The following is a 20,781-nucleotide window of genomic DNA, read 5'->3' as shown; positions in this document are numbered from 1 at the left end:
TCCACTTTCTCCAATAGTTTAAAATCATCTGTCTGTATTTCAAATGCAGCATGACCTAAAATATTAAGGGAAAACTGCTCAGAAGTACAGAGATAGTAGGAACTGCAGATGCTGGGGAATCTGAGATAACACAAGGTGTAGAACTGGATGAACACAGCAGGCCAAGCAGCATCAGAGGAGCAGGAAAGCTGACGTTTCTGGTTGAGACCCTTCTTCAGAAAAATGAAGGGACTTGACCCGAAACGTCGGCTTTCCTGCTCAGAAGTATTTTGTCCTCAAGGGAATATAGTATCCATAGGTTTTACGTTCAATTTACAGATCCAATTTCAATATGTAAGGAGTTATTTTTCGTACAACCCCGACTGCGTGTTAATTTCAGATTGTTGTAAATATTATCCTATTCATAGGATAATTATTATTGAATGCAAGTACTTGTAACCTGCTACAGTAAATATTCCATTAAAAAGACAGTAGATGTCTAACGTAAAACTCAAACGAGGCTAAATTTTCTCAATATAACCAAATATATCCATACAAGCGCAGTCAGGAACTGGAAGTACAGAATAGTTGTGTCGGGTGATGGTGGGGAAAATCTCATGAATAGGAAAATATTTTCTCCTAGCATTTAAGCCGTATCATATTAGAAATAAAAACAAGATTTATTCCATGGCTTTTCCATAGAAACAAACTTGATGTCAGGAACACAAATGGATCAGAACATACAAATAGAACCACTACACACCATTACACAATAGCACTGTACATCAGTCAAGGTATCAGTGGCTTCAACCCGCCAATTAAGCAGTCTGGTGACAGTTCTGCATTTCAAAATCCTAAAAGTTACTTTTTCTTCCAGAATTGGCTATAATTGTCAATTTTAAATTCATCTTCATATTGTTCCTCTTTCATTCTGGATCTCTTGGGATCACGTTTGCGCATTCTTGCTTTCCGTTCAGCTTCTGGCAGAAGGGAAACATCAACTGGCATCTGTAACAAATCATTTAATTATATTCAAGAAATTGTTTTCAAATAACATTGATAGTGATTTTTCGGTGTAATATCAATGAAACGCACAAAAGTTACAACAGAAAAACAGATACTCTGGCTCAGCACATGCGACAAACGAACAAACAATGTTTTGGTTTTAAGAGAAAGAGTATGAAAAACTTCTACAATTTTGAAATGATCATGATGAATGAATACTGCAGAAGATCCTGAAGCATCTTTTTCAATGAAACAACTATTTATATTTGACTTCACCTTTACCTTGAAGCAAGCTTTAATGATAGACTACAAAATAAGTTTTAAGATAATTTAGTGAAAGTGAATTAAAACTTTCCTCTAGTGGGGAAATCCAGAACAAAGAAACAAACTTGAAATTAGAACATAGGCTGTTCGTGGTGGAGTCAATAGCATCTTCAAGCAAAATGCTGGAGAGCTGGAACTTTTTCCTCAAAATGCTATTAAAGCAAAGTCAATTAAAAATGTCAAATCTAAAACTGCGTAGTTATGGCTCTAAAATTTGCTGGATTAGTTGAAACTAAGTTAAATACAATGGAATAAAAGGAGGAAAAAAACATATAGAGCCTGGTGATAACCTAATGATTAGCAAGGTCATTGGTTTTAAAGATTTTCTCTGTTTTGCTGAAGGAATACGTACCTAGATTGAGTAAAATGACTTAGCAGTAATGGACTGGGACATCAACTCTGGTAAAACTGATGTCTTGTTTAAAAACAAACACACTGAATCAGATGTGATAATATTGACTATTTATGAGCTAAATTTGTGGCTGGCATTGAATTGAGCCATGTAAATATACAGTTGATTGGTTGACAAAGTGTGAACAAGCTAAAGCAGAAGTGCTGTTAAAAACTAGATACAAGCCTCTTTCCATTGAGACACAAACAAGCCCTAAGGAGTTAGTGATCAAACTGATGTGAAAAATGACATGTTTCTGATGTTTGCCAGCGGTCAAGTTGATCATCTGCTGGAATAACAAGGTGTAGATCTGGATGAACACAGCAGGGCAAGCAGCAGAGGAGCAGTTTCAGGCCCACACCCTTCTGAAGATCTAGGCCTGAAATGTCAGCCTTCCTGCTCCTCTGATGCTGCTTGGCCTGCTGTATTCATCCAGCTCTGCACCTTGTTATCTCAGATTCTCCAGCATCTGTAATTCCTACTATCTCTGATCATCTGCTGGAGACTGGACACTGTAAAAGCTTGAATGTGCGGCTTCTTTGCTTGGAAAGAGTATAAAGAAGGCTTAGCTCACAGTCCAAATCAGGAAATGGAGAATTTAGATCAATAGCTGGAAGTTGGAACAGGTTGGGTTGATCACCTACTCCACACAAGTTTATGAAACAGGTTTACTTGCGCCTGTAAGCAGTGTATGGGAAGATGCAGTATTTTTGATGTGAACTTTAATCAAGATCATTGGGTGTATTTTGTTGTTAGAACTGCCTTGGGATACTGATATCCAGAGTAAATCCAAAAGGGAAATTGGGAATAAAAGTCTTCAGCTTGGCATAGTTTATTTGGTAAGGATAGTAAGATTTGAATGAATTACGATTCAACAGAATGCTTAGAGGAGTTGGATGGTCTATTCTTGTTCCTGGCTGTTCTTGTTAATGCTGTGAAATATTCGCAGTGAATGAAATCTGTGATGTCAAGCACAACTAATACACATCAGCTTAATAAAACAACAACCTTTTCAGGCTTCACCTTCATTAAGTAGTTGCTGTTTCTCATTTCAGAAAATAAAGGAATAAAAGTCTTGTCCGGGTGAAGCCTATATTTTATTTAAAAAACGTTCTTCAACTCAATCACAGCATCTACAATAGCACATCTGAACTAGAAGGAGGTCCTCAAAAGACAAAAACTCCAGGCAGAAGTATCTCCCTGACTGTACTCTGGGATACATATTCCTCTCCTGATCAATAACAGCAAACTAAAAATGGGGAAGCTCGATCTTTGTTGTCATACTGACATCTTCATTTACATTAGCAACTGGAAAATTATAACCCCATATTTCATGGCACAAAGCCATGTTGACTATCCCCAATCAGTCCTTGCCTTTCCAAATACATGTAAATCGTGTCCTTCAGGATGCCCTCCAACAATGTGCCCACCACTGATGTCAGGCTTACTGGCCTATAGTTCCCTGGCTTTTCCTTGTTAACTTTCTTAAATGATGAGACCATGTTAGCCAACCTTCAAACTTCCAGTGCCTCACCTGTGACTATTGATGATAAAAATATCTCAGCAAGGGGCCCAGCAATCACTTCCCTAGCTTCCCGCAAAGTTGTAGTACTGGGGATTCATCCAGCTTTATGCATTTTAAGACATCCAGCATCTCGTCTGTAATATGGACACTTTTCAGAATATCACTGTTTATTTCCTCACGTTCTCTAGCTTTCATATCCTTCTCCACAGTAAACACTGATGCAAAATACTCATTTAGAATCACAGCCATTTCCCGCGGTTCCAAACACAAGTGACCTTGCTGATCTTTAAAGGGCCTTATTCTCTCCAGTTACTCTTTTATCCGTAATGTATTTGTAGAATCTCTTTGGATTCTCCTTAATCCTATTTGCCAAAGCTATGTCATATCCTTTTTTTGCCCTCCTGATTTCCCTCTTAAGTCTTATACTGCTCTAAGGATTCACTCAATCCTTACTGTCTCTACGTGATATATGTTTTTTTTTCTTTTTACTGACCAGAACCTCAATTTCTGTAGTCATCTGGCATGCCCTACACCTACCAGCCTTGCCCTTCAGCCTAACAGGAACAAATTCTCTAGACTCTCATTGTCTCATTTTTGAAGGTTTCCCAATTTGCAGACATCCCTTTACCTGCAAATATCCACCTCCAATCAACTTTTGAAAGTTCTCACTTAATACTGTCAAAATTGCCCATTCCTCCAATTTAACTTTTAGATAAGGTCTACCCTTTTCCATAGCTATCTTGAAACTAATAGAATTATGATCAATGACCCCAAAGCACTCCCCTACTGACACCTCAATCACTTGCCCTGCCTTATTTCCCAAGAGGTCAAGCTTTGCCCCTTCTCTAGTAGGTAGATCCATGTAGTGAACAAGAAAATATTCCTTGTACATACTTAAACTCCTCTGCATCTGATCCCTTAACATTATGGTAGTCCCAGACTATGTTTGGAAAGTTAAAATCTCCTACCATTACCACCTGAGATCATCGTACAAATTTGCTTGTCAATTTCCCGCTGACTATTGAGGCATCTGTGGTATAATTCCAATAAGGTGACCATCCCTTTCTTATCTCTCAGTTTCACCCAAATATCCAGGTTTCCATAAAAATATCATATTCTGCACCAACTTTAATATCTCAGTTTGGAGGTAGAAAATCTTGCTACATTGTATGCATCACAGGCAGTGTGAGCATTGTGTTCTTTGCACATTTTCTTTCTTTACCTTTAAATGCAATTTGCTCAAAGTTAGCAAGTTAAATGTTTTGTTGAATGTAATAGCTGTGATGATGGATGTTAATTCCTGCTGAAACAAGCATTGTATTGAATAAACTACTAAGGGTTGAATAACCTGTGTTGTGATCAAGCGATCAGGGATTGAAATACTAATTCAGATATGTATATTTCTTAAAAGCCAGAGACTAGCTGGATTCATTCTGTATCAAGCCTGTGCTGTATCTGTTCTGGGAATGTTTGATGGGGACAATGTCATTCTCAAAGAATAGACTAAGCTTTATTCCATATCTAACCCTGTGCTGTCCCTGCCCTGGGAGTATTTGACGTGGACGGCATAGTTTGTTTCTTTTTGTTTAAAACAGTAGGCATTAACTGGATAAACTGTTAATTGTAGGTATTTAACTGTAGATAAAGAAGGGAAGAAATTGGAATGTCTGTCATCACTATTCATAGTTCCAGGATGCAACATGCATGTTAAAGCATATGCTGACACAACTCTGACTCCTTTTGGAACTGGCAGACTGGACAGCTGGTGTGGATCAGATTGGTGCCAATAGCAAGGGTTCAATGCCCATTCTAGTGGAGGTGGATTTAGGAAGTGCTTCCATGCCCTCCCCATGATGGAAGTTGTAGTGCTGTGGATTGGACCTGTCTTCATTACAAAATCTGGGGCAAAGAACATCCCTGTTGATCTCAGGGATGCGGCTATCATCACAGCTTTTGAGATAGAAGACAAAGTGGACAGTGGGGACTATTAAGGAATCTCCCTACACTCCATCGCAGGGAAGACACTGACCTAAGTACATGAATGGGAAAGGTTTGGAGGGATATGAGCCAGGAGCAGGTAGGTTGGACTAGTTTAGTTTGGGATTATGTTTCTAACCTGAGGTAATAAAAATAAAAAAAGGGCTGGAAAATTAAGCAAGACAAGCAGTAGCTGTCTCTCCACAGATTCCAACTTTTCTATTCTTATTTCAGATTTAGTACTTTGTTTTTTGCTTTGCCAAGATAATTTTTGACATGGAAGAAAACGTTAAATACTTTTTCCTATGATAATATTCATTTCAAAATAGCTTGAGGTGTTTTGAGTTTAAATGTGGAAAAGGCAATTACAAACTTACAAATCTGCTCTTGTATACCTCATCATTTATCTTGGAAGCATGAAAGCACTTAAGCAAAAAAACAGTTTAGATCTTTTCAACAAAATTGCTTCTTTTTGCCTTCTTTCCCCCCCACCCCAAAAAAAAGTAATCCTTACTGTAAGAATTCTTTTAGGTTCCTTGTATCGAATATTGATAGTGGATCCATCAGGTCGAACCAGCAAAACAGGATAGAGTCTGGCATAAACCTGTCTTCCACAGCGAACTACCGAAGTTCTATTAGAATTGTTCCGCCGGGGCATACTGTGCACGGGATACATAGCAGGAGGCAATCTTTCAGAAGATTTTAGCTGTAAAGAACTATTGAAAATAAAAATATTTACTAATAAACTTAAAGCAAATGATTACTAAAACATGTAAAGCACATGCACAATCAACCACGTATCAATCCTGAGTGTGGACTTCTGTTATGATGCAAGCAGTTAGAATAAAATATATAATTCAGTTTGCACGAGAACGACCATAACAAGTTAAGCTGTTTATTACAAATTCAGATATTTGGATTTCTTTCAGAGATAATGGGAACTGCAGATGCTGGAGAATCAAATATAACAAAGTGTGGGGCTGGATGAGCACAGCAGGCCAAGCAGCATCTTAGGAGCACAAAAGCTGACGTTTCGGGCCAAGACCCTTGTCTTGGCCCGAAATGTCAGCTTTTGTGCTCCTAAGATGCTGCTTGGCCTGCTGTGCTCATCCAGCCCCACACTTTGTTATATTTGATTTCTTTCAGTTCGATTAATGAGCTACAAGATACTAGGAGATTAAGTAATCTTTTCCTCTGGCTATATTTTGCCCTTTTAGATTTAAAAAAATTGCATTTGTACAATGTCTTTCAAAACCAAAGGATGCCCCAACTCCCAAAGTAAAGCACGTTCTAAGTGCACACTAAGAGTTGTAATGTGGCAGCTGAACATGTACAACATATAACCGATCGGGTTGTTTTAATGCTGGTTTAGGGTGAAATATTAGTCGGAGTATCATGGATGACGGTGCTGGTCTTCCTCAAACTGGTGTAATTTATGTTACCCGAGACATGACCTTGATATATTTTCTTGTCTTAAAGTTGACATTTCTGACAGTATAGCATGCCAACAGCACTGCATTGAAACATCAATTAAAACTGTTAGCTGTAGAATTTGAACCCACAATCTCTGTTTCAGAGACTGAAGGACAAATAACTGAGCAATGGCTTACTGTGGAAAATATAATCCATGGTAGATAAACAGCCATGTAATACTTTTATTTCTTCTAATCTATTTTTCTTAGTCAGCACAGGCATTTTTCTGATAGTCAGCGATTTGTCCAGCTCAAAAATCAGGTCAGCAAAGATGTGCAAACATTGCTCATGGAACAGCTGCCAGAACAATTAAAATCGGAAATGGTCAAGAGAACCTGAATTCAAAGAACACTGTCCTCTGTGGGTTTCCTTGATTGACAGAGGTAGTGGGGTAAAGAACCGCACAGACACCTGAAAACAGGGATGGGAACTTTAAAATCAATATGTTGCTTAATTGGGTTTCAGTATGTGCTAGTGACGACTGGGACAATAGATAGATGGGGTTTGATGTGAGCAAATACATAATAAAAATTTTGTATTACCTCAGCTTTATGGACACTAGAGTGTGCATATATGTATGTATGTCTGTGTGTGTGTATGTCAGCCAGGAGCAGTAACAGAAAGACTAGGCCTGAGGGTGAAGAGCAGCAGTGAAACGATTCAGTAAAAGTTTGAGGATCATGGTCAAGGTCAGTTGGATCAGCAGCTAAACCCTAAGAAGGACCCCCTAAAATTCAAACAGGATGGCAAAAGTGACATCAGTGCAAAGCAGGAAGCTGATTGGTACATACTGGGTCAATAGTTTTCTTCACTTTAAGTAGCCCAGTCTCTGTTCAGCCCGCAATACGTAGGAAGTCTCAGCCATTCCTAACTGACCGGACAACCACATCTGCAGGAACCCGTGACTGGTTTGATCAGCGTTCACATCAGGTTTTGGAGCTTGAGTGTTGGCTGGAGATACAGTAGTGCAAAAAGGCTCAGAGTTATGTGGGCATTTTTAAATGCTGTCGCCCTATATTTTACTGAAGTGTAATCACAGAAGGATTGGTTGACCACCAAGCAGAAGCAGGCAGATACTTAGGAAAGCCCAAGAAAGTGTCTCACACAAGAACAGTTTTTCTGTTTTGGAAAATGATGACAGTGTTAGTTCATCGAGGGAACACCGACAAAACCCACTGCACAAGGGAGGAACAGGTAGAGAGAACAAACAATATTGGCATGGTTCTCAATAGTTAGGGGTGCAGACCTCACTCCAGGATGTGCTGCCTCCCTGGTAACATGGTCAAGGATATCACTGAACAGTTGCAGCGGATTCTGAGGGAGGGCAAACAGTCAGAGGTTGCGGTTCACATAGGTATAAATGACAGGCAGAAAGAGGAATGGTGTTCTGTAACAAGAATTTAGGGAGCTATGTAACAGATTGAAAAGCAGCACTTCAAAGGTTGCAATCTCTGGAATATTCTCAATAACACGATTGTAGGAACAGGCACAGATCAGATTAATCATGGCTGAAGAGTTGGTGCTGGCCAGTGGGCCTTAAAATGGGATGGTGTAAAAGAGACAGTGTCTTAATACTGATCAAAGAATCAATAATTGTAATAACAAAGCATGACATTTTCGGAAGCTCCTCAAACAGGCCATAAACAGGAGACAGAGAGTTGTAGTGGAAAAAGAGTTTCTCAAAATGGAGAAATGTGACCAGTAGTGTTCCACACAGATCAGTGTTCAGATCACTGTTGTTTGTGATATACATAAATGATCTGGAGGAAGAGAGTTTTTAGAAGATTTGTAGCTCAGGTTGAGGTTCTGGATGTAAGTTTGCTCGCTGAGCTGGAAGGTTCATTTTCAGACGTTTCAGCACAGAGGAACTATGAAGAGCAGAAGAAAATCACCTATACAGCATATTCAAAAAGAACGGGTACCCAATGAACACAGTCCGCTGATTTCTCAGCAACAAACCCAAACAAACAGACAAAACATGCCCAGAAACCATAACCACTCTCCCCTACATCATAGACATCTCGGAAATGACTGTCAGACTTGTCAGACCTCTTGGCATCATGGTAGCCCACAAACCCACCAACACACTAAAACAGCAGCTAATGAACTTAAAAGACCCTATAGAGACAACAAGCAAAACGAATGTCATTTACAAAATACCTTGCAAGAACTGTGATAAACACTACATTGGACAAACAGGCAGAAAGCTAGCCACCAGGATACATGAACATCAACTAGCCACAAAAAGACATGACCCACTATCATTAGTATCCTTACGTACAGATGAGGAAGGGCACAACTTTGATTGGGACAACACATCCATCCTAGGACAAGCCGAACAGAGACGCGCACGAGAATTCCTACAAGCATGGCATTCTAACTGGAACTCCATCAACAAACACATTGATTTGGAGCCCATCTACCACCCTCTGAGAAAAAGAACTGGAAATGACATCACCAACCCAAGAAACCTAAACAGATAAATAGAAAGCGGAACATAACACCAGCGCTTCACCAGAGGCTCACCTGATGATGTTACCTAGTATGGTGATGAAACATCTGAAAACGAACCTTCCAGCTCAGCGAGCAAACTTACATCCAGATCTGGAGGAAGGTATTCGTCTGATTCGCAAGTTCGAAGATGACACTAAGATTGGTGGAGTAGCAGATAGTGAAGGGGACCGACAGAGAATGCAGCAGAACATAGATAGACGGGAGGGTTGGATGGAGAAATGGCAGATGGAGTTCAATCCAGGCAAATGCGAGGTGATGCATTTTGGAAGATCCAATTCAAGAGCGATCTGTACGGTAAATGGAAAAGCCCTGGGGAAAATTGATGCACAGAGAGATCTGGGTGTTCAGGTCCATTATACCCTGAAGGTGGCAACGCAGGTTGATAGAGTGGTCAAGAAGGAATACGGCATGCTTTCATTCATCGGACGGGGTATTGAGGACAAGAGTTGGCAGGTCATGTTACTGTTGTACAGGACTTTGGTTTGAACATATTTGGAATACAGTTCTGGTCGCCACATTACTGAAAGGATGTGGACGCTTTGGAAAGGATGCACAGGAGGTTCACTAGGATGTTGCCTGGTATGGAGGGTGCTGCTACGAAGACAGGTTGAGTAGATTAGGATTATTTACATTAGAAAGACGGAGGTTGAGGGGGGACCTGACTGACGTCTACAAAATCATGAGGGGTATAGACAGGGTGGACAGCAAGAAGCTTTTTCGCCCCAGAGCGGAGGAGTCAATTACAAGGGGTCAGGATTTCAAGGTGAGAGGGGAAAAGTTTCAGGGAGATATGCGTGGAAAGTTCTTTACTCAGAGGGTGGTGGGTGCTGGAACGTGTTCCCAGCGGAGGTGTTCGAGGCGGGCACAATAGTGTCATTTAAGATGTATCCAGACAGATACGTGAATGGACAGGGAGCAGAGGGATAAAGATCCTTGGAAAATAGGCGACAGGTTTAGATAGAGGATCTGGATCAGCACAGGCTTGGAGGGCCGAAGGGCCTGTTCCTGTGCTGTAATTTTCTTTTTTCTTTGTTCTTTAAACATGAAACTTGAAATGCAAAAGGGGGAAATCATATTACTGGGATGGTACTATAGATCCTCACTCGCTGACAGTCAGGGCAAGATAAAAGAATGGATATGCATGCAAATCTCAAGAGAAATGTAAAAATGATGGAGCAATAATTGGGGATTTCAACTTCCCCAGTCATAACTGCGATAGACAAGTGTGAAAGGTTCAGATGGGGTGGAATTCTTAAACTTTACCCAGGAAAGCTTTTTAACCCAGCTGGTGGTTGAAGTGTGAATGCAGGAGCATTTTGGTAACACTGACTGTAACTCAGTGAGATTTAAAGTAATTATGGAAAAGGACAAAGATGGACCAGAAGTAAAGATTCTGAATTGGGGAAGGTTGATTTTGATATCAGGCAGGACATGATAAAAAGTGGACTGGGAGCAGTTACTTGCAGGAAAATCTACATCAGTGCAGTGAGTGTTATTCAAAAGGTTTATATTGAGAGTGCAGAGACAATATATTCCCATGGGGTGAAACGTGGGACCAACAAGTCCAGAGGAACTTAGATATCCATGCATGTGTGAAACAAGATAAGGCAAAGAAATGGAAGCATATGGCAAATATTGAGGACTGTGGATATCCTAGAACAAGATGTATAGGAAATAAGGGAGTTATTTTAAAAAAAAAGAGATTATAACTACAAAGAAGGTACATGAAATAAGAAACACTGGTAAAACTAAGCAAAACTCAAAAGATGACTTATCAATATATAAGGGAAAGGAAAATACCAGGGAAAGCGTAGGGGCCATGAAAGATCATTGTGGCAACCTGTGTGCAGAGCTGGAACACTTGGTTGAGGTTTTAAATGAGTACTTTGCATCTATATTTACACAAAGAAAGACGATGCAGATATAGAAATGTGACATTGCTGAATACATTAATATTGAGAGGAAGGTGGTTTTAAGAGTTTTAGTCAGCTTAAAAGTGGATAAATCTCCAGGCGCAGATAAGATATATCCTCGCTGTTATGGAAGGCAAGAGTAGCTTGCATGCGCTCTGACAAGTTTCAAATCCTCCGGCCACAGAATAAATGCCAGAAATTAATGTGTTACCATTATTCAAGTTGTTGATAAGCATAAAGCAAACAACTACAGGTCAACAGCAGCAGGAGGGAAACTATTGGAAAAAGTCTGACAAACTGAAATTTTCTCCACTTAGAGGGGCTAGGATTAACCAAAGATAGTCAGCGTGGCTTTATCAGAAGGGAAGTCATTTCTAACAAATTTGACTGAATTTAGTAGGTGACCGGTGTGTACATCAGGGTAGTGCAGTTGAAGTAATCTACATGGATTTCAGTAAGGATTTTGACATGGTATTTCATGCAATACTGGTTATGTAGGTAAAATGTAGCCATGGAAATTTGGTAACATAGATCCAAAATTGGTTTAGTGGTAGGAAGCAGAAGGTGACAGTCAAAGGTTTTTTTTGTGCATGAAAGCATATGTCCAGTGGCATACACCAGGGTGTGATGCTGGGTCCCTTGCTGTTTATAGTGTATATTAATGTTCCATAGTATACATTAATGCTCTAAAACTGAGTGTAGGAAATACAGTCAGTTATGTTTGCAGATGACACAAAAATTGACAGTGTGGTAAACAGCAAAGAGGCAAGCTTTAGATTACAGGACAACATAGTCTTGAAAAGTGTGAAATGATGCATTTTGGGAGAACTGACAAGACAAGGGAATACACATGAATGGTGCAAAGGATCAGAGTGACCTTCATGTGGTGTCATTACATCCTTGAAGGCACCAGCACAGCAGATAAAACAATTAAGAAAGCACATGGGATGCTTCTCTTTATTAGTGGAGGCACTGAATATGTGAGTAAGGAGGTTACTTGTAAAATTTTAATTAGGCTGCAGCATACATGCAGTTCTGGTCACTGCACTATAGAATGGATGGGTTAACACTTCAGAGGTACAAAAAAGATTCAGCAGATGTTTCCTGGGCTTGCACACATTATGTAAAGATAGGCTGCATCAACGGGGGTTGCTCTTCTTTGAGCAGGAAAGGCTAAAGAAAGGACCTGATCAAGGTGTACAAAACTGAGCACAGATAGGGCATATATGACGAAACCTTTCCCCTGAGTGCAGGAGTTAATAACTCGGCACATAGATTTAAGGTACAATGTAGAGGGATTTGAGGAAAAATAAGTTACGTGTGTGTGTGTGTGTGTGTGCATTTAAAGAGTATTTAGATAAACATGAAAAACACAACAACATACAAGGTTATGGGCCGGTGCTGGAAAATAGAATTCAAATGGATGGACGCTTGATGAGTGTTATAGACACGACGGGCCGAAGGATCTGTTTCTGTGTTATGAAACTTTTAAGATTCACAAGTGCATTGGAACGATCTAGTAGGGATAAGGAATTAGTAGACAGGGAATGGGCAGTTCAGTCGCAAAAATGCGTTCAGAGAATCACCTGAAATTTAAAGTCAGAAGCTCAAAGTGTCTCCTTCAACCTGAGAAAGTTGTTCAAGGATACAATAATGGTCTAATAAAAAGTGATGTGCAAGACATCAAATCAGATTAATCCTGAACCTCAAATCGCTGACAACCACTTTATAAGATACGAAACCAATTATTTTCCAAATGAAACATAAACAAAGGGCTGCTGCAAAAAAACTGCATCAAAACTGATCCAAGAATTGCTTCAACAAAACTGGCCAATCCCCAAACAGAAACTTTTAAAACCAGACACATTCTCAGCCTGGGTATAAGAAAATGCTCAGTCCGACGGACTTGAGCTGGAAAAGGTTTGAAATTTAATTTGTTTTAAGTCTCACGCTAGTTACTTACAGCAAAAACCTCCACAGCCGCACAGCGCTGCCCAACGCCATCTCCACCAGCCCCCGGAAGTGTTCAGCGCATGTTCGCGTCACAGGACGAACAGCGGCCCAGGACAAAGGTTCCGCCCGGACACTGACTCCCTCACTACGCAGCCTCCAGCTTTGATCACCTTTCCCCAGGTTCACACCGACTTAAAATTTATCTCATCGTTTTAGAAATGGGTGTCTTTCCCAAACTGATGTCGGCAAACAACACTGTCTACTCGGACGTACCTTTACGTTATCAATGTGTTCGTTATTTATGAATTGTAAAATGTATTATATGCATATGACATGAAAAATTCCTCTCCTAACCCAACTATATTGTGATTTGTGATAATGGAAACTGCAGATGCTGGAGAATCCAAGATAACAAAGTATGGAGCTGGATGAACACAGCAGGCCAAGCAGCATCTCAGGAGCACAAAAGCTGACATTTCGAGCCTAGACCCTTTATCAGAGATATTGTGATTTGTATTAGTTGCCAACTCTGCTTGAAGATTTTCCTAGAGGAATCATCACATGACTGTCTGGGCACAAAATCTGACCATGCCACATCAATAAATGTTCTTTGTGGTGGACAGTCTCTGTCAACGGTTTTGGAATGAATTGTAGACATTGCTAAGCAAGGCTGGCATTTACTTCCACTCTAGAGATAACAAGGTGTAGAGCTGGATGAACACAGCAGGCCAAGCAGCATCAGAGGAGCAGGAAAGCTGACGTTTCGGACCTAGACCCTTCTACAGACATGGACACGTCATCCGAGGAATGTGAGGGGGAGTTGAGATGGTTTGTGACTGGGAGGTGCAGTTATTTATTGCGAACCCAGCGTAGGTGTTCTGCAAAGCGGTCCCCAAGCCGCTGCTTGGTTTCCCCGATGTAGAGGAGGCCACAGCGGATGCAGTATACCACATTAGCAGATGTGCAGGTGAACCTCTGCTTGATGTGGAAAGTCTTCTTAGGGCTTGGGATGGGGGTGAGGGAGGAGGCGTGGGGGCAGGTGTAGCACTTCCTGTGGTTGCAGGGAAAAGTGACAGTTGTGGTGGAGCTGGAGGGGAGTGTGGAGCAGACAAGAGAGTCACGGAGAGAGTGGTCCCTCCAGAAAGCAGACAAGGGTGGGGATGGAAAAATGTCTTTGGTGATGGGTTTGGATTGCAGGTGGCAGAAGTGTCGGAGGATGATGCGTTGTATCCGGAGGTTGATGGGGTGGTACGTGAGGACTAGGGTGATTTTTTTTGGTTGTTAATGCAGGGACGGGGTGTGAGGGATGAGTTGCAGGAAATGCAGGTGACACAGTCGAGGGCATTCTTGACCGCTGATGGCCCTTGAAAAATGAGGACATCTGAGATGTACGAGAGTGGAATGCCACATCCTGGGAGCAGATGTGGCGGAGGCGAAGGAATTGGGAATAGGGAATGGCATTCTTGTAGGGTGGGAGGAGGTGTATTCAACGTAGCTGTGGGAGTTGGTGGTCTTGAAATGGATATCAGTTTCCAGATGGATTCCCGAGATGGAGACACAGAGGTCCAGGAAGGTGAGGGACGTGTTAGAGTTAGTCCCGGTGAACTTGAGGTTGGGGTGGAAGGTGTTGGTGAAGTGGATGAACTGTTCGAGCTCCTTGTGGGAGCATGAGGTGGCACCGATACAGTCATTAATGTAACGGAGGAAGGGGTGGGGTTTAGTGCCAGTGTAGGTACGGAAGAGGGATTGTTCCACGTAACCTACAAAGAGGCAAGCATGGCTTGGGCCCATGCAGGTGCTCATGGTCACCCCTTCCACTCTGTTTGCCAGTGAGGAGACATTGAAGAGCTACCTCCCCCAAGTCCACTGCAGGCCGTGGTGGAGAGAGTTCCAGGAACTTTATCTGGCAATGTTGAAGGAAGAGTGACATATTTCCAAGTAAGGATATTAGGGTCATACAGCACAGAAACAGCCAGGACTAACTTGTATGCAAGGACCACATATCCAATCTGACCTAACCTCATTTGCCAACATTTGACCCAAATCCCAATAAACCTTTGCTATTCGTATACCCATCTAGATGCCCATTAAATGTTGTACCAGCCTCCTCCACTTCTGTGGCAGCTCGTTCCATACATGCATCACCCTCTGCTTGAAAAAGATGCCCTTGAGTCGCTTTTAAATCTTTCCTCTCTCACCTTAAACCAACGCCCACTAGTTTTGGATTCCCTGACTCCAGAAAAAAGATATTGGCAATTCATCATATCCATGCCGTTCATGATTTTATAAACTTCTAGAAGGTCACCCCCTCAGCTTCTACGCTCCAGGGAAAGAAGCCCCAGCCTATTCAGCCTCACTTTATCACTCAAACCTCCCCAGTCCCATCAACATCCTTGTAGATCTTCTTGCACTCTCAAGTTTAACAACATCGCTCATATAGAAGGGTGACCAGAATTGTACGCAGTATTCTAACAGTGCCCTCACCAATATCTTGTACAGCTGCAAAATGATGTCCCAACTCCTTTAGTCAATATTCTTACCAATAAAGGCAAGTGTGTCAAACGCTTTCTTCACCACCCTGTCTACCTGCAATTCCGATTTCAAGAAACTGCACCCCTAGATCTCTTTGTTTCGCAACACACCGCACAGCCCTATCATCAACTGTGTAAGTCCTGCCCTGGACTGTGTTACCAAATGCGATACCTCACATTTATCTAAATTAAACTCCATCTGCCACTGTTTGGCCCACCTGAACAAGGTCCTGTTGTGCTCTGAGATAATCTTCTTCACTGTCCACTATATCACCTATTTTGGTGTCATCTACAAACTTACTAACCATACTGCCTATATTCATGTGCAAATCATTTATATAAATAATGAAAAGCAGTGGGCTCAGCATCGATCCTTGTGGTACACCGCTGATCACAGGCCTTCATTCTGATAAACAACCCTCTACTCTTTTAAACAAGGGTTAGAAACAAAAAGGTGACGACCGTGGCTCCCCCCAACACCCATCATGACACCACCACCAATAGACACTCCTGGGGGACAGCACCACTAATGTAGAGAGTAAAGTCTCCTTTGCCCTATCGAAGCAGAAGGGAAAGTTTCTTTGACTGTCAAAACAAAAAGAAAGTACCTTCGATTCTGGACAAAGGAAAAACAACAAATAAACAAAAAATGGCCTCCCTTAACTCCAGCTTACCAACCATTCTTGGGGGTAGGGAAACAAGAGGTTGAATTGCAAAATAAACATTCCCTGACTTATTCAAAACCAAAGGATATGAGAAGAAAAAATCTCTCCTGCCCTAACATGGGTTTCAAAATCCAGATGGAAGTTCCTCTACTTTTTTAATGAAAAATAAACCTCACCTAATACTGACCCCATCAAGAACACACCTGGGACAGGGACAGTGCGAGATTTAAATAAAAGCCACATTGGTCTCTTCCACAAGGAATGTAAAATAGCCCTTTTCTGGGCACTAAACCGAAAACAAACACCAGCTTAAAAAGTCAAACAGAAACTTGCACAATCAAATCAGTGTTTCATCAGCCAGGCTAATAGTATACTCCAGCCTCCCTGGCACCGGTCAGTCCCAAAAGACCTTCACTTTACCAATGAGCAATGCATGCTCCTACTCCAGGGAGATCTGAGTGTAGATGTAACTGCAAAACGGGCAGACCGCCCCGCCACAGCCTGCTGCCTGGACCTGTTAATGGTCATCTTGGCCAGGCCCAGGAGCAAGGCCAAGAGAAGGCCTGCAGACCTGTCAGCCCCTTCCCACACACCTCGTGGCCGTAGAACAGGAACATGGGGCTGAGGTGCAACCAAAATTTAAGCAAAAGCCCCTTCAATAAACTAGAAAGGAGTTGCAAACAGATGCATTCAACATAAACGTGAAAAAATGTTTCCTCCAGGCCACAGAATTTGCACATGGTCTGGCACCTGGGGGAGAACTTGCTCAGTCGTCAGGACCATCCCATGCAGCACTCTCCACCCCAGATTCCAGATGTAAGAAGGGAGGACCCTTTATAGAGGACCCTCCACTGGGTATCTCCGCTGCCAGGGGGCAAACCGTCACACCCAGGTAGGTGAAGCATGCAGCAGCAGCCTGAACTAATAATGCCTTCATGCTGTCTGAAAGGGCACCAAGGGGTGGGGGTGGGGGGAGGGTGGTATCCCTGAGACAGCTCAGATTGTGGGCTTTGCATCATGGGAAGGGTCTGTGGTGGGGGAATAATGTCAAGTTCTGGATAGCCAGCGGTCAGTTCATCCTGGAGCCCACCGCATACCTGAGCAGCCTTAATTGTACACGAGGTGTCGGGGCTGAGGCCCTTGTCTGTCAGATGCTGGATGGCTTGGGTCCTCACAGCCGAATGTGCTGGTGTTATCCAGCTCGCTCCTCTGCCACCCAGTGTGTCCCTCATTCTGGTCAGCCCCGTCTCCTCCCTCAGCCAGTGCAAACCGCACTCAGAGAGGAACGTGTTCCTGAGTAGTGCCCCCCATCCCCAACCCGATGAGAGCTGCCACTCCCACAGGAGGAGAGCTCTGGCACAAGCCAACCGTGTCCCAGAATGTGGTCACGTCCAGGTAAAAGACAGTCAATTCCTGGAAGATACCCAAGGCCGGGGCCACTCCATGAACAGGAACTGTGTGTCATAATGCAAGCCGCGTACCTGATGGGAGAAACACGCAGCCGTTGAAGCAGGCTTGACGTCATGGCTTCACTACAGCGTCTGAACGGTGGAAAGTTGCTGCCTTGATACAAAGGCACACCAGAGCCTGACCACCATCAAGCAGGGGAGTCAGAACCGCAGCAGTGACCCTGTGCTGCCTTTTGTCACAAAATAACTCGATGAGCCTTTGTCTGGATGGTGATGACAAAGCCATAGGGAAGGGACCAAAGTGACCAACTGGTACTACAACATGGCAGACATCAGGTAGTTTATGACCCGTACTTGCGCCCTGTAAGATAACACCTGGAGCTGCCCTGTCCAGCATGCTTGGTGAGTGGTCACCTTGGTTTCCAACCTGTGCCTATTTGCTGGTGAAGATGGGCTCCTAGGTAAAGGAGGTGAGTGGTACTCCATGCCAGCTGCTCCAGCAGGATGCCCACCTGCCATGGACTCACTAGAAGTCCTGAACACTAGCTCCAGTTGATCCTTGATAGACCTCCTAGCACTCACCCGTCATATGCAGGTCAGCCAGCTCCATGCACATGAGAATAACGCTGGCCGAACAGGGGCAGCTGTGATTCAATCCTCTCCCAAAATGTGGGGGTGTCATCAGGGTCCTTCACTAGACACTCCATGGCATCATACAGAAGTTGAATCCGGGCAACAAAGCACATCCCGAACCCAAAAGTGCACAGAATCCCAAGCAGATACTCGTAAGCCACTCTGTCAAACATCTTTCTCCTGGTCAAGGGAGAGAAAGGTGCTCAACAGGCCAGTCCTCTGGGAATAATGGATCATGTCCTGGACCATGTGGATCATGCGATGGATGTTACAGCCTGGGATGGTGTAAGACTGGTCTGGTCTAGATCCCCCTTCTTCGGTGACAGACTGCCCTGTGCCAAGAAAGGGCATCTCTCCTCTGGTGGCAATACCATACCTAGGATCCATGGCTTAGTCGCCACCTCTGGGACGTCCCAGAATGCCCTGAGGAACTATGTGGTTGGCCCATCTAGCCTGGGGACTTGCCCGTAGAAAGCTGATTGAGGGCGTGGGTCAGCTCCTCTAAACTCAGAGAGGCAATAGGCCCTGATTCTTTCCGGATCTGAGATGAGGGATCTGTCATCAGCTAGCAGCACAAGGAGAACCAGCCTTGCCCTTCACACTAACAGGAGCATACTTTTTATAATGTCAAATATATACTTTATCCATAAAAATATTTATAAATATATAGTCACCAAAGTAGTTTGGTTCTGTACAGTAGCATATGAAGAAGACCTACAGTTTCTAAGCTGTTGTCTCTAAGCTCTTGTTATCTTGTTTTTAAAAGCCCCCTAATGCCCAACTCTCCATCTATCTGCAAACAGCCTCCCACCATCGACTTTAGAAACTTCCTGTCTAATGCCGTCAAAATTGGCCTTACTCCAATTTAGCACTTTAACTTTTGGATGAGTTCTATCCTTTTCCGTAACTATCTTAAAATGAATAGAATCATGGTCAATTGCCCCCAAGTTATCGCACGCTGACATCCCACTGTTCCATAGTGTCAGGAAAACTGACCTATCTGAAGGTTTCTGAGAACATAGTAGCGAAGGACTTTTCTGCCTTGGAAAACTGAAGTTTTGACCAATTATGTTACTGTACCTGTCCTTCCCGAAGTCAGGCCTGGAAGATTCCACCTCACATTATCATAACATTAATTGGTGATGCAAACATATATGTACACTGTCGTGGAAATTCTTCCTTTCAATGGTATTATCTGACATTTACATACAAATTTCTTTGGCAAAACATACATTTTCAATTTTTGAATCATATATTCCGTGACATAGAATATTCTTTAGAATACAGGTTAAATTAGACACAAATTGGATAAGTATGATCGCCTGTGGGATAATTAGCCTCGAACTGACCATGCATATCGATGTTTTGTCAATGCAGTTTCCGGATACTTCCAGGAACAAATTAAGCCTCCCAAATTATCTAAGGCTTTATTGTATATGAATTTGGTCAAGCTGTCAACAGATGCCAACAAAACAGATGCTGGAGGTCATCATTAATTATCACCCCAGTTATGCCAAGTAAACTACTGTTCTTCGTAAGAGTGAGCCACTCAAAATTCATCCCTGCTGCAAGTCTAAACAAGTTCTGAAGCTCTTTCCCATTAAGTTAACAGCTGGAATTTACACATGCTATTGACATTTGTTCTCTGTGGCTTCATGACCTTTGTACATTCTGGAATAGGCCCACTACTGCTGGCCCTTATACACGTTAAAAGTGCTGAGGACAAAGTTTTGTACAGGCACATGCCTTGCACTTTGCTTTTGAGCTCAACCTAAACATTTTTTCAAGTTTTGCTGAAGTTCAAGACCATTTTATGGAAGGAACACAAGCAGGTGATTTAAGTATTAACATTGGCAGCAGGAAGGCTTTCTTCATTTAAATGTTGGAAAGACTGAAGTCTTTGTTTTGGATTCTGCTCCAAAGTCTTTTGGGACTCCATCCCTCTTTTGACAGCAGCCAGGGACGAAGCTAATTTGTTCACAGGGTTGATGTCACATTTGACCCTGAAATTAACCTCCAACCTCATATTCATGCCCACCTTCTATCTTGTAGATTTGAAGTTGTCAAAAGCTCTGCTGATTGTGTCTGAACTCACAAATCCCATTCTCTGATCATCTTGGCACTTGCTGACCACTATTGGCTGCTGGTCAGGCAGTGCCTTGCTGTTAAAATTCTATCCTTGTTTTCAAGTTACTTCCAGTTACTCACTCTTCCTGATTTCCGTAACCTCCTTGAGCCCCACAGTCCGTCAGGATATCTGCATGTGCCTAATTCAGGTCTCTTTTGTAACCCCAATTTTCGTCAACTGGGATGAGCATTTAACTGATGGAATTTCTTCAACCAGAGGGTGGTTAATCTGTGGAACTCATTGAAGTAGAGAGCTGTGGAGGCCAAGTCATTGAGGATATTTAAGACAGAGGCAGATATGTTCTTGATTTGTAAGGGGATGAAGGGCTAAGGGGAGAAGACAAGAAAATGAGGTCGAGAAA

The 20,781-nt window shown here is 42.5% G+C and overlaps 1 protein-coding gene across 1 annotated transcript; it reads right to left on the bottom strand.

Annotated features, from left to right (window-relative positions):
- Window positions 1–640: 640 nt before the first annotated feature.
- Window positions 641–13,192, bottom strand: mrpl55 (mitochondrial ribosomal protein L55). The gene is made up of 3 exons (XM_048539589.1): window positions 13,065–13,192; window positions 5,716–5,917; window positions 641–987 (listed from the first exon to the last, which is right to left on the bottom strand). Exons 1-3 carry the CDS (start codon window positions 13,103–13,105, stop codon window positions 841–843), a joined length of 390 nt encoding a protein of 129 aa, XP_048395546.1. The 5' UTR covers window positions 13,106–13,192; the 3' UTR covers window positions 641–840.
- Between the last annotated feature and the right edge of the window lie 7,589 nt (window positions 13,193–20,781).

Source organism: Stegostoma tigrinum, chromosome 8 (assembly GCF_030684315.1).
Source record: "Stegostoma tigrinum isolate sSteTig4 chromosome 8, sSteTig4.hap1, whole genome shotgun sequence".
NCBI lineage: Eukaryota > Metazoa > Chordata > Chondrichthyes > Orectolobiformes > Stegostomatidae > Stegostoma > Stegostoma tigrinum.
The sequence above is the reverse complement of the archived record's forward strand: the minus strand, read 5'-3'. Positions and strand labels throughout refer to the sequence as shown.